At 53.2% G+C, this 14,043-nt stretch overlaps 5 protein-coding genes across 5 annotated transcripts; 2 read left to right on the top strand and 3 right to left on the bottom strand.

Annotated features, from left to right (window-relative positions):
• Positions 1 to 2,458: 2,458 nt before the first annotated feature.
• On the top strand, positions 2,459 to 5,917 carry J4E90_001128 (uncharacterized protein; the record flags this gene model as incomplete). Its single annotated transcript, XM_051430719.1, has 1 exon — positions 2,459 to 5,917. One exon carries the CDS (start codon positions 2,459 to 2,461, stop codon positions 5,915 to 5,917), a length of 3,459 nt encoding a protein of 1,152 aa, XP_051296206.1.
• Positions 5,918 to 6,184: 267 nt separating this feature from the next.
• J4E90_001127 (uncharacterized protein) lies at positions 6,185 to 6,826 on the bottom strand (the record flags this gene model as incomplete). Its single annotated transcript, XM_051430718.1, has 3 exons — positions 6,185 to 6,295; positions 6,358 to 6,651; positions 6,707 to 6,826. 3 exons carry the CDS (start codon positions 6,824 to 6,826, stop codon positions 6,185 to 6,187), a joined length of 525 nt encoding a protein of 174 aa, XP_051296205.1.
• A 1,543-nt stretch (positions 6,827 to 8,369) lies between these two features.
• J4E90_001126 (uncharacterized protein) lies at positions 8,370 to 9,195 on the top strand (the record flags this gene model as incomplete). Its single annotated transcript, XM_051430717.1, has 3 exons — positions 8,370 to 8,585; positions 8,639 to 8,847; positions 8,898 to 9,195. The coding sequence occupies 3 exons, from the start codon at positions 8,370 to 8,372 to the stop codon at positions 9,193 to 9,195; spliced, it is 723 nt and encodes a 240-aa protein (XP_051296204.1).
• Positions 9,196 to 9,301: 106 nt separating this feature from the next.
• Positions 9,302 to 10,441, bottom strand: J4E90_001125 (uncharacterized protein; the record flags this gene model as incomplete). The annotated part of the gene is made up of 1 exon (XM_051430716.1): positions 9,302 to 10,441. The coding sequence occupies one exon, from the start codon at positions 10,439 to 10,441 to the stop codon at positions 9,302 to 9,304; it is 1,140 nt and encodes a 379-aa protein (XP_051296203.1).
• Positions 10,442 to 11,313: 872 nt separating this feature from the next.
• On the bottom strand, positions 11,314 to 13,437 carry J4E90_001124 (uncharacterized protein; the record flags this gene model as incomplete). The annotated part of the gene is made up of 3 exons (XM_051430715.1): positions 11,314 to 13,109; positions 13,165 to 13,357; positions 13,411 to 13,437. The coding sequence occupies 3 exons, from the start codon at positions 13,435 to 13,437 to the stop codon at positions 11,314 to 11,316; spliced, it is 2,016 nt and encodes a 671-aa protein (XP_051296202.1).
• Between the last annotated feature and the right edge of the window lie 606 nt (positions 13,438 to 14,043).

Genomic DNA, 14,043 nt, shown 5'->3' with positions numbered 1-14,043 from the left:
TGGCTACCAAGATCGCTGTGAAGATCTAACGGCCCGATTCCTATCGCAACGTCGCGCAATTGGTTGTTAAATTGCTTTTTGACATTTTACGATCTTGTCCGAAGGTAATAAGATATAGTTGGACACGAGACTGGAAAAGAGCCTGGCTGACATACAGCCTTCAGCCGTACCTGGCGGTCCATGCCTTAGCGGCGCGCGGCACACGCAGATAGGGGTGTGTCAAATGTGGATCTTGAACTCGTACCCAGCTTCGCAGATTCCCAGATGAGAGTGCTGCAGAAGCGCATGTGCGCAAATACTACGTCACTGTCAGTACAGTGGCTTCTCTAGGCACAAAAGAAAATTGATGCCGGGAGCACATCCAGACTCCAGGTCTAAGGCCTAGCGCGAGATCCGACCCTAGTCCAGTGCCCCACCTAGACACATGTGAACCGAGGCCCTTGCTGCACAGCGTCCCGTGCCGTTGTACGGGACTGCGAGGAGCGGGCAGCAAGACTTGCCCTTAGCTGAGACTCGATAGACGGTGCCCTGTGGCTTCTCCTCTCACAACACAGCGCCCAGGCACGAGGAGTGCGACGGATCTTTTCCCCACAGATCCAATATAACTTCTCGAATAAGTCTTGAAGATGCCAGAGGACGCAATTCCAGAGCACCATCGCAGGGAGAGAACATGCCCAGTTAGCACGCCGTCCAACTACATTCCGCCGTTCCCTGGATATTGCTCCAGATTCCAGGCTACAATGAATGATCTCGTCATGGCCATGATGGGAGCGCAGTACGACTCTGTTACCGGGAACGACGGCATAGCCGTTACCAAACTTCAGGAGTTCGTGAGTAGAGGGCCACAGTCAAAGCGCCCGTCGTTTTGGGAAACAACCTCCGTAATCGACAAGAGAGGTGCCTATAGCATCGCCGTGATCGCATATTGGCGCAGCGCAGACTTGCACAGCAGCTGGCAGCAGGAATCTGGGTTCGATACTTGGTGGCAGAGTTCAGACAGGGAAAAAGATGGGCATGGGTGGTTCCAGGAGATTCTGTGTCCAACGATGGATCGTTTTGAAACAGTGTTTTCAAACCCTGAGACTCCAGAAGGAGCGGCCAACATGCAAGAGAGGATCTCAGGCGAGTTGGAACAACACGCGTATTAGGGTAGCATGCGGGATCGCTTAGCAGCTGCTCAAGACAACAAGCTCGAGGGCGATAGATGGTGCTCTAAGGATGGCACCGCGAATGGCTCGAGTGATGATGCAGATTCCTCAAAACGTGTCCGTATATCCGGCAGGCCCAATCTGTGCGTGATTCGATCGGGCCAGGATTCGTCCGACACGCTACCAGGAGAGCGCAAACTCTACCTCGATACAATGCATCCGGTGCTCGTCGAGGGGATGAAGTTTCTACGTGATGAAGGGCGCGAGGTTGGATGTTATGCGATGAACTTGTGGGATGTTGTGGATTCAAACTCGTTCGAGGCGAACAGTGAAAGAACGTTCGGTTTGGGCTATTTCGATGACCTGGCGTCGCTTGAATACTGGAGTAAAAGCCACCAGACGCATATCAACATCTTCGGAGGCTTCCTGATGTATGCGAAAAAGCTGAACAATGTATTGTCTCTCCGGCTATTCCATGAGGTTTACGTGCTGGAGCCGGACCAGCAATTCTTCGAGTACATTGGGTGCCACGCCGAGACGGGGATGATGAATGCGCGCCGATCTTGAAACCTGTAGATAGATTGTTCGGAACGATACATTCATTGACAACCTGTGGTCAGCGTTGCAATTGAGAATCGTGAGTATTGAATGAAAGTTGCCATCGCGATTTTGGTACTAAGAGTGAAAGGTTCCCCAGACATGGATCCGATAGGGTGTAGCGCTATTGCCTTATCGCCTTATCGGCGTCGTGACGCGACTTGGTACGCGTCAAGCCTCACTGATATCCATCAACCGAAGGCTACGCACAACGACCCTATCAGCAATACCATCTACAGCAAAAAGGAAAAGCGTCTCATGTGGCGTGGGCCGTTCTGGACGACCGGGACCAGTGAAATGGTGACGCGAACAAGCGATCACGCGGGAACGTACCCCGCGAAACATGATAAGCGGCACGGAGCTTACGCGGGGATATGGCGACGCCATCACTCCCTGGACGCTGCCTGGCCTTCCATCGCCCTCTAGCTGTTCTTGATTTCCAATTTACACGCTCTTGACAGCACTGCTCTCGTCCCTTGAGTGCGCCACTACTCCCAGCGCCATTTGTCCGGCTATTGATGTAACCACTATCCGTTCACCTAGGCTCAGCTCCGAGGAGCTGTCGGTGCCTTGGACAGCAGACCTGCGATAGGTATCACGGTATGTTGTACTTGCAACCATGTAATCCTCCATCTCTGACAAGCCACAGAGCTAAGACTCTCAGTCTACCTCCTGCATCCCTTCTCCCTCCGATTCCCCTGACGGCTTCCATCATGACTTGGTGGCGCCGGGACCCGACACTCGCTCCTTTCCAACGCTATGCGCAACGCATCCTCCGCTCCGACGACGCGGCCCTTCGCACGCGGTGCTTCTCGCGCACGCCCTCCAAGTCAGCACAACACGAAGACAACAATGGCAACAAACGTCCATCCGGCATGTCCAACCTGGAATGGTTGCAGCTAGAGCAGTACCAGCAATGGCGAAGGAAACTCATGAACGATCCATACGAGGCCATCTTCGGGGCCAGCAACGAGAGGTTGAGTGGCAAGGGCAACAAAGACTGGGAGTGGCTTGCCAATAGCATTCCTAAGTGGATGTTGAGAGAGATGGAGAGCCACGACGACAACGCTTCGCCGCCGAAGCAAGGCAAGAGTGGCAGTATCGATCCGAACTACCCGCGACGGGTCAAGATCGATAGTGAAGAGCGCGATATCCGTAGGGAAAGAGAATCACACTTCCCCCAACCGTCATCCAGGGCAAGACTGCTCCCTGACGACCCGACTGGCATTGAGTCACCCTCTGATCTCAGGAGGCCGCGAGAGCAATTTCATGTCAAGATTGTTGGCCGCCATTCAGGATTATCGACCGAATCTACAACAAGCGCACCTCGTGCCACAGCGCAGGACTACGAACACGAGCAGCCGACGCGACCGAAGAGCACGGAGTCGTTTGAAGAATACATTGCGAAAACGAAAACGGATGCGGCTAAGAAGATCGAACAATCCAGCACGGCCGCACCCAGTAGAGAACCTTCCTTTATGGACCGCTTCCTGACAGAGAAGCCCGAACACGAAGACGCGCAACGACACGGCACGGCGGAGACAGGCAGCTGGAGAGAGACCACACTGCAAAGGAGGATACCAAAGGACGTCGTAGCAAAGCCTGATGCCGACTCTGCGCCCATGGCAAAGGCTGGTGACGAGTCGTCAATGTCAGCATCCTCAACTGACGGGACCCACGAGCTCTCCTCAGAACCACATATGCAGGAAACCCTCCCGTCGCTTCCTCCAATCTCAGGTCCTCTACGCACGAAGCAACCTTCCACGCAAGAACACATCCCACCACAGGAGACACCTAGTACACAAGGCAGCGTCACATCTGTGAGGTCAACGTCAAAAATCTTGAGCCAGTTGCCCAAAGACGACTTGGACTTCTTGAGTGCGGACGAGATTCGTGCGAACATGGCCGCAAGAAGGAGCAAGGTCCTGGACGAAGAACGTAGAAAAGCGGATCGGGCTAGATTGGAGAGCACTTTCGAGAGCACCCCCAAGGCAAAGACCGGTATGGATCCGATGCTTGAGTCCAAGATCATCAATGACCAATACGTTCGTCGAATCGAACGGCAAATGCAGCGGCCAGAGATCTCGTTTGATTCACAAGAATCCAGTGAGCCCAGGACAACTACAAAGATGGACGAAACCCCATACAAAGCAGACGAAAGCCAGTTGGAGTCGAGCGTCGAACGGATGAAGTCTTGGCTTGAAGAAAGCGGTGCAAGATTCTCTAGTCTTTTCTGGCAAGACCCGACCGAAGAAGCGGATGCGAAGAAAACCCGCTTGTTCTTCGACAAGATCCTGGCACGTATTCGCAAGGGTCGCACGACGATGAAGCAAGTGGTCGAAGACCTAGAGGCAGACATTCCAGCATCTAAACCTCTCTTGAGGCGTATGAAAGCGGATGAGGACCTCCTGGACTCTGCTATCAACACTCTACGACAACGCTCAGAAATCGGAAAGCTTCGTTCGTTGACGCCGAAGAAAGTAAGGGCAATTCAAGAATTGCGTCTCCGGTACCAGAGCACAGACAACGACCTTAATAAGGCATACGCCTTGCTCCAAGATCTCGGCGACTCGGACGCAACAAAGAACGTCTCACCAGCGTTCAAAAGGCGCCTGAGCATTGCGTCGAAAATTACCCAGAAGAACGCTCACCTTACGCGTTATCTCATCTGGAGTCTACAGGCCCGGCTCGAGGACCCGGAAATTGATCAGAGCGTGCTCGCAAACTACAAAGCTGTTGCGAACAGTTTGCTAACTCTTAGAGATACACAGATGGCCCTATCTCGATTGCTGGAACGTGCCATGCTCGTTTACGGTGTGGCTCCACATCTCTGGGAGGACATTAAAATTTTTCCCGACACCCCAGCTCTGGAAGTTCCGCAGGACCGTGAGCAGTCATCTCAGACCAAGACGTCTTCCGCTATGAGTGATGCCGACAAAGCCCAGCTTCGTGCCAAGGTAGCTGCTGAAGAACGTCTCGCCCATGAGGTCGATGCACAGAAGTCAGCTATGCGTGGACTCTCAGATGATGGATACGCGCGTATGCCGAAGGCAACACCGAGCAAATCGTTTGAAGAGCGAGGACCCCTTGCACACAGCCTGTTTAGACCGTTCGGACCCGTTTTGGAGAGCTTAGAGAGTGAAACGCCATCTAAGATAGGCGCAACAGAGGCCGACGTGAAGGTGACCCACGAACGTGACGACTACGAACTGGCTGATAACATGCAAAACTCAAACGAGGATAGGTCTGGTCCTGTCGCCACTGATCACGAGCAGCCGGCCTGTCCGGTTAAGGAAAGCAGATTGACTGAAGATCATGACGTGAAGAAGTTTGACATGCTGAAGGAGGATCCTACAATGGACGACGCCTCATATCACGCCAGTGGCACAACTACCGCAGATACCGTGCGCGGAGAAGAAGTCACAGCAATCGATGCAGCCCCAAAAGCTACACAAGAAATCTTTACCGCTGGCCACACTACTCCAACGACCGAACATGCCACTGTAGACCCGAAACCGAGCACTGACGATGCTGTTGGTGAAATACCTCAGTCAGGCGCATCATCACATTCGCCAGAACCGGGCTCACCAACGATGTATACAATCCTTTTGCACGATCCGCACAGCGGCAAGCTTTCGCTAACCACCTCTACAACAACGGAACCCTACAAGGCCCCTCCTATGATACCGCTACATGAAGCGCTATCAACTCTCGAAGAGCCCGCTAAGTTCATTCCGTACATCGAGAATGGTCTTGAGATCGTCAAAGCAAACAAGTATTTGCTCGTCTTGCGCGGCGGTCTCAATTCCACAGCATCTACCAGACCCTTCCAAACGGCCGATCCATCAACCACAATGGAGCAGAACAAGGACGCTGGCATCACAGGAGAAAGAACTTACATCAATCCGATAGATGGAACGGCACGCCTTTCGCCTACCGGCTACGTTGGGCCAGAAGAGAGCGAAGAGCAACTTGAGAAGGATTTCACTGAGCGCAGGCAGGCTGCCGAGCGAGCAGTTAGTAACCAAGAGAGCAGCGCAGAACAAGACCGGAGCGGACAAACGACCAAAGATAAGAAGAGGGGCGGTAAAGCAGCGGGTATAGTCAAAACGGCCATCTGGGCCTCGGCACTATGCTACGTGGCCGGTGTGATTGGGGAACTTGCTAGTTAAGACGCCTTTCGCGGCATGGCATCCACTTCACGTGTCGCTCTTTTCAAACGACGTCTGTTCTGGGTTGCTATCATCACTTTTCGATTCAGCGTTAGGTTGGTGTTGGCGTTGGCAGGTCACCACTCCGGTTCAGATTATATACATATGTATATCACCTGCTTCGATACTCTGTTTCTCAATCTTACATATTCTGGAGGACCAAATACTTACTCAAAATGCCTTGATATATCAGAGCAACCATACAGACTGCTAAACCACAGTACCGCTCTAGAGGGTCATACCCTTGAAGGCCCTCGCGATAAACGTCACGGCCCCTTCAATGTATTCAGGACGGATGTAGGTCAAGTGATAGAACTGACAGGACCCAGAGTCACAGACCTACATCTCATGGTCAGCATGGTCTGTTTCCCACCCTCGTACAACACGATTGATAGACTTACAGGATCGCCCTTTGCACAAATCTGCAGCACCTTTGCCTTCAAACCATTGGGGAACTTATCTCCAACTACGCCCAGCCTCAAATTTGGGTCTCCAAACATGACAACCGACTTGATCTTGGGGAACAGAGAAGTAGGCAGTCTGTCTGCAGCTCGGTGCATGATGCTTGCGCCTTGCGAGTAGCCGACCAGAGAAAAGGTCTGATTGGGGCAGGCGGAAGACTGCGCGGTCAAGCGCTGAACAATGTCATCGACGCCTTGCCTTCCACCAGAAATGATTTGCGAGCTGGCTGGGTACTGCAAGGAATTCAGTTGGTGATGCTATGTTCGAAGCAATACTTGGATATCGTACCTGGACCGGATACCCCTGTACTCCAGACAGTTCCGCTGAAACGTTGCTCACAATAGGGTCACCAACGATGACGCCGTATTTTGGGAAGCCAGGCTCGCTGGTACCGCGAGCTAACAACATGGTCAATGTTGCGGTAGATATTTGTGGTCATTGAACTGCAGCTCACCAACGAGTATCTCGTAGTCGGAACATCCTCTGGGGACATCGCCAGGAACGATTGGAACCGGCTCCCCGATTTCCACACCGCTATTAGGCAGCTCGGGACATTCCTCTTGGGCAGAAGAGGTGGCAAAGAATGCAAAGGCCAAAAGAGGAGCAATAGAAGTGTAGCGCATCTTCGTGGGCAGTGAACTTGATCTGCTCTGGTAGAACTTGTTGTTGCACGCATCTTGGAAGGAGACTACAGTGCCTTATAAGTTCGCCCATCTCGAACGCTACTTCCATCCCTAACAAACGTCACAGGAAGATACGACAAGGTTGAGTGGCATTGTGTCGTTGAAAGATTGGATGACTGTGGTGGCTGAACTGGGACCTCGGCAACTGTGACATGTTTGACAAGGGTGTCGATGGTGTTGCGATCATCTGCACAAAACATCCTCTTGGCTTTGTGAACCTTTAATCTATTCGATTTTTGTACCGAGGCATGATTGCAGCCAGTTGAAGACCAGGAATGAAGTATCATGGGGAGTTGTGTACGTTTGACAGTAATGTGTGGTAATATCATGCGCGTTACACCAATTGCGTTCTTTCGAGTTGCTTACGGCCACAGATCATCAATCTTAAATACAGTCGTCTTTTGTCTAGGTCGAAAGCAATGACCGTCAGTATGAGGTGAGTACATACATGCCTGAGGTATCGATATGGCTGTGGGTTGCAACCGCAAAGGCTACAGTAAGCAACAGTTCATCGCCGTAGCGGGACGCCTAATCCCGTGGTCCCACGTCTTTCTGCATGGACGGGTGCAAACGACGACAATCCCAACCTACCTTTCAATCACGGCAAGCCAAGCCCGATCAGACGCAAGGACCTGCGACACAATCCGATGAATCCAACCTTGAAAAGATCTCGTTCGCGTCGAATTGCCGATGCACCCCAGACGATCTAAGAGCCATGCAATCATACACAACAAGTTGCCGAGGTGCGTCGAATACTCTACGAGCAGCTATTGGTGTTTCCAAAGTCTTCCAAGGTCAGTCCAGAACTACCAGGAGTGAGGTTTCGGACAGGCCCTGTATCTTATCTGCTATCTCACACACCAACTTCTAATCTTAGGCTTTACTTTTCCTCCCCGTGTCTTGGTATAATACTATGATCTTGGCTATTTGAAGAGAGTCTCCTCAGGCTCTAGCTAATTGGGTGGTGGGGAGGAGTAAGAGTTGCCTCGGCTCAGGCACCAACGTCGGCGAACTGCACTTGGAATACACCAAGATATTGATGGTGAGACGGGATCATTCACGGAGAGAGGAGAGTGTGGGATCAGAAGGAGGATTGAGCAAATCGTGTGTATAAGTATGAGGCATCTTCACCTCACAACCATCCGGCAAGCTTCAACAACGAGCTCCTTCTGCCTTCCAATCACTCTCGCTCTCTCTGTTCGCCTTCGCCTTCGCTTTTCTACGCCGTAGTCTCTTTACCAAACACATCTTTCGCTCTTACTTTCACCATGATGAACACCATCATCTCCATCCTGGCTTTGGCCATCGCCTCTTCTGCCACGCCTATCGCGCTCCCCAACTCGGGGTCTGCCGTGGTTGCGACACGTCAAATCTTCTTTGACCGCACCAGCTTGACCGAGAATGAGTTCTCCAGCCGGCTCAGTGGCGGATGTAGGGATGTCATCTTTGTTTGGGCTCGAGGATCTACCGAAGCGGGCAACATGGTAAGGAAGCCGAAGGCTGGGTAGTTGTATTTTGGTTTAACTTGAGAAAAAAGGGCTCTATCATCGGTCAGCCACTGGGCGATGAGCTGCGCCGCGAATACGGTGACGACCTGGCTATTGAGGGCGTCGATTATGCAGCGCTGCTTTCCACCAACTATCTGCCCGGCGGCACCGATCTCGTTTCTGAGCGCGAGATGCGCGGCATTCTTGAAGACATCAACAGTCAATGCCCTTCGGCTGTCATCGTTTGCGGTGGCTACTCGTATGTTCAGCCCTTTCTCCAACTAATTCAGAGACTGATCATGACCACAGCCAAGGTGCAGCAGTCAACCACCGCGCTATCGAGGATCTCTCCGCCAGTGTCAAGAACCAGATCGCTGGTGTCGTTACCTTTGGCGACACCCAAAACCGCCGTGACAACCAGCAGATCCCCAACTTCCCCCGCGACAAGCTCCGAATCTTTTGCGGTGGGCTCGTTCGCGACACGGTTTGTGACGGTAACCTCGCAGGGGCTGTTCTACTTCCTCATCTCAGCTATGGCGATGACGCGGAGGAGGCTGGCGAGTTCTTGATTGGAAAGATTAATGCGGTTCGTGCCGCTAAAGCTTAGTTTACTTCATGTGAACGTGAAAGGCTTTTCTCGTGCTTTTAATTTCTAGAGGAACGCCTAAGGCGTAGGGGGGTAGAAGGGTAGAGAAGGCGAAGTAAATGCAAAATCAAACAAACAACCCCTTAACCAGTCCCTCAACAGCATCATAAACCTGACCTTCCTTCTGCCCACCAGTCGCTCTCTCAGTGATCACCGGAATCTGATCCTTGCCCACCTTGTAATTTCTCAAATCGCTATCCAGCTCCAGATCCTTCACCAACTTCAGCACCCTATCACCTACCTTCTCCGCATCAGCCTTGGCATCACCAGACGCCGATTCGCCGATAAAAGGAAGCAAACGAGCAACTTGCTCCGCTGCAGCGGGGTCTTGAGCTTTGAGCTTGACCACATGTCCGAGAGTGAGACAGGAAGTAATGCCATGCGGGATACTATAAGGAGAACCTAGTGCGTACCCCAGAGCGTGTGAGAGGCCTAGACCGCCCTTGATGTTGTAACCCAAAAAGCCCAGGGAAGCGAAAGCAGCGAGTTGGAGCTTTGTGATGACATCTTCGTCTTTGGGGTTTTGCTTGTACTTTGGCAGGGCGTCGAAGAGGGTGGCCGCGGACTGTAGCGTTAACCATCTGGCAGGCATCTCGGTGGCGGTGGGATGGTATAGCAGCTCGATGGCATGGTCCATGGCACGGAGACCTGTTGACATCCACAGGCGCTCGGGGGTATGCAGAGCGAATTTGGCATCGTAGATTACGCAATGAGGAACGAGTTCCTTGGCTCGCACACCCGTCTTGACACCGTCGGATTGCGTGTAGCCAGCCATTAGGGTGCATTCACTTGCGCTGAGCGTGGTGGGGATCGCGATGTGGTATAAATACTTCCCCGTTTTCTCGTTCAGGCGATAGCTGATGGCTTTGGAGCTGTCGATCGGGCTTCCACCGCCAATAGAGATGACCGTATCGATGCTTTCGTCTTTCTTGACTAGGTCGGTAGCTTCGTCGAGTTGGGCGACAGGTGCGTGTTCGCCGATCTTGGAGAAGGTGCCGGCGTGCTTGCTTCCCAACAGCTCTTCGACTTGCTTCACCAGAGGCGTTTTGCTAGCAAGTGAGTTTCCGGTGATGATGAAGGCTTTGCTTGACTCTTTCGGGAGGCATGAGAGGAGATGTTGTTTGACTGAGTCGGCGCCGTAGTGTAGTTTCTGGAGTTGCGTCGGTTGCCAGAGACCGGAGAGGGGGTGGTTCGTTGCGTCTGTCATCTTGGGTTTGGCTTTGGTCGAGCTGAGCCGAATGCTCAAAGGGCGTCGGTATTGAGTACCAGATGGGTTAATCTTGGTGGGTGTACAAAGCAGAGAGCACTTCAATGAACAGTGTATGGACTTGGTGACGATCAATCTAGTGATGTTGGTCCCACGTGCGATGAGGAAACCTTGTTTGACTGCAATGTGAGATGGAGTCATAGGAAGAGGCTGTTCAATCTGAAGTCAACTTCGCGCATAGTCAAAGGCCGGAAGCCAACGGTTGCAAGGTCGGCTATGACGTAAGACTTTAGCGGGTCGACGTTATGAGGTTATCCCGAGGTTCAGATAGCGGGGCACGGAGAAGATCAAGTAAACCCGTAGTGTGGCTATCATCGAAAGCACTCCGACTTTGGTAGACCTCTCTACGAATTAGGGCCAAGATTTCTGGCATGTACATTTCGCTGTGTGAACACTCGATCACGACATTGGCGCACATGTAAGGACGGTAGCATGAACATTTCAAATCGTAGATTGTAGAGCGGAGAAGTAAGCGGAGTGCTACCATCTCGCATCTCTAGACTATGGTACATTCATGACTCCACCATTATATCATCCCTTCCACATCGTGTCCTGACCACCAGAGGATATCACTGTTTCGTTAATTCCGACGTGTACCAAGGATCCGTAAGGGTAATAAAACAAACGCTAATGTGAGAAGAGAAACCGTCGGAAAGTATGATACAGAGATGCTCAAACATGTGCAGGGACATGTACACGTCTAGACGTGACCTAAACCAGACCAATCATGACAGGATGCAAGACGCCTACTTTTGGACGTAACGAAGCGATCAACAAGAAAGACAAAAACCAGTGCTGAACGATCAAAGCATTTACTGCTTCTTCTCGCCCTCACCCTCAGGCTGCTGAGGCTGCTCGCTCTGGTTTTGGCTCTCGGAGCGGGCCTTGTGCATCTGGTCGAACAGGCTCAGGGAGGCGTTCTGGAGCTCGTCGGTCTTCTCCTTGATCTCAGCGGCGGTGGCAGAGCCCTCGCCAGACTGGCTCTGGGAGATGAACTCGCGCATGGAAGCGATCTTCTCCTTGATCTTCTCGGCCTCGGCCTTGTCGAGGCGGTCCTCGAACTCCTTAAGAGCCTTCTCAGTGTCGTTTACAACACTGTCAGCGCGGTTGGCAGCCTCGATGGAGTTCTTGCGCTCCTTGTCTTGCTCAGCGTACTGCTCAGAGTCCTTGACCATGTTCTCGATCTCAGCGTCTGAGAGACCAGATCCGGAAGCGATGGTGATGGACTGGTCCTTGTTGGTGGACTTGTCCTTGGCGTGAACGTGGACAATGGAGTCAGCGTCGATATCGAAGGTGACCTCAATTTGGGGTACACCACGGTGGGCCGGGGGAATGCCAACCAGCTGGAAGTTGCCGAGGAGCTTGTTGTCGCGGACAAGCTCACGCTCACCCTGGTAGACCTTGATCTCGACAGCGCTCTGGAAGTCAGCAGCGGTGGAGAAGACCTGGGACTTCTTGGTGGGGATAGTGGTGTTACGGTTGATCAAACGGGTGAAGACACCACCGAGGGTCTCGATACCGAGGGAGAGAGGAGTAACATCGAGCAGGAGGAGGTCAGTGACCTCACCAGCAAGGACAGCACCCTGGATAGCAGCACCGATGGCAACAGCCTCGTCGGGGTTGACCGACTTGGCGGGGTCACGACCGAAGATGCTCTTGACAGACTCGGTAACCTTGGGCATACGGGTCATACCACCAACGAGGATGACCTCGGAAATGTCGGTAGCCTTCAGGTTGGCGTCTTTGAGGGCCTTGCGGACGGGCTCGACGGTGCGGGTGATGAGAGGGTCCATCATCTTCTCAAGCTGGGAGCGGGTGAGCTTGGTGTTGATGTGCTTGGGACCGGAAGCGTCGGCAGTGATGAAGGGCAGGTTGATGTCGGTCTGCGAGGAGGAAGACAGCTCGATCTTGGCCTTCTCAGCGGCCTCACGGATACGCTGGATGGCCATGCGGTCGCTGTTCAGGTCGATACCCTGCTCCCTCTTGAACTGGTCAACGAGGTGGCGGACGAGAGTGATGTCGAAGTCTTCACCTCCAAGGTGAGTGTCACCGTTGGTAGACTTGACCTCGAAGACACCAGCCTGGATCTCAAGAATGGAGATATCGAATGTACCACCACCCAAGTCGTAGACAGCTACGACGTTGTCGGTGGCCTTGTCAAGACCGTAGGCGAGAGCGGCAGCGGTGGGTTCGTTGACGACACGGAGAACGTTGAGACCAGCGATTTGACCGGCATCCTTGGTGGCTTGACGCTGGGAGTCGTTGAAATAGGCGGGGACGGTGACGACGGCGTTCTTGACGTTCTTGCCCATGTAGGACTCGGCGGTCTCCTTCATCTTTCCAAGGACGAAACCTCCGACCTGGGAAGGCGAGTACTTCTGTCCTTGGGCCTCGAGCCAGGCATCACCGTTGGTGTGCTGGACGATCTTGTATGGGACCTGCTGGATATCGCGCTGGACCTCAGCATCGGTGAACTTTCGGCCGATGAGACGCTTGGTAGCGAAAAGAGTGTTCTCGGGGTTGACGACAGCCTGGCGCTTGGCGGCGATACCGACGAGACGCTCGCCCTCCTTTGTGAAACCGACGACGGATGGTGTTGTGCGGCCACCTGTGGATTGAGTCAGTGGGATGGCCAATTTGGCTGAAAAACTAGACGAACGTACCCTCGGAGTTCTCAATGATGCGAGGGACCTTGCCCTCCATGACAGCGACGGCGGAGTTGGTGGTACCTAAGTCAATACCAATGACTGAGCCCTTGACCTTCTCCTCGCCGCCCTCAGCGTACCCGCGCGTGAACATGGCGGGGGCCCTGAAGGCGGGTGTGCGTCGCGCCGCCGAAGCCGCACGCGGCAAAAACTATGATGAGGTCAGAGAATGTCAAGTATGTTTGGATGCATGCAATTGCTTACAGTCCGTGATAATCTTGAGGACAGCATTGTGGATGTGAGAGACGCTGCGGGAGGGGATGCAAGCGACAGAAGATTGGGTGTAGAGATGGATGGTGGGAGGGTGATGGTATATATGATGTAGTGATGGAAGCTTTGACGATGGACAAAATTCTCGGAGAAGATTCTAGCTCGTTTTGGTGTAAAATCGCCGCCCGAGGTTCCGCTGTAAGTGTCTGTGCTTCCGAGTTGCTACGAACAATTGCGCATGCGACCTAACTCCGGAAGATGAGGCGAAGTGCACTTTTTGCCAGTGGGCGACGCTGGTGGATGACGCGATGACGGCCTCTGCATTCTGTGTCATGGCCCTCGCCGTGCGTCGCGGTGCTCAGGGCTTGGCGCATCTCGCTCGCGTGTGGGGAAGATGCTTGACCATGGTGACGCCTGGAGCACCGCGAGACACGGCGACTCTGCCAGCCCGCCCTACGACATATCCAACCCACGCCCACATAGAACCTACGCACCCGCTGCATCTCGCCCTCGAACCTGTCTGCAGCCCCTCCTGTCAAAACCTCTAGCCTTCTGCGCTTAGACAACTGTGACGTAGAGTGCCTGCTGCTGCCGCTGAGCCTCACCGGCTCCACCCAGCATCGCAGA

The sequence above is a fragment of the Alternaria incomplexa genome, assembly GCF_024043165.1.
Source record: "Alternaria incomplexa strain BMP 0042 chromosome Unknown scaffold_1, whole genome shotgun sequence".
Taxonomy (NCBI): Eukaryota; Fungi; Ascomycota; class Dothideomycetes; order Pleosporales; family Pleosporaceae; genus Alternaria; species Alternaria incomplexa.
Note: the sequence above shows the minus strand (reverse complement) of the source record. Positions and strands in the feature narration are given on the sequence as shown.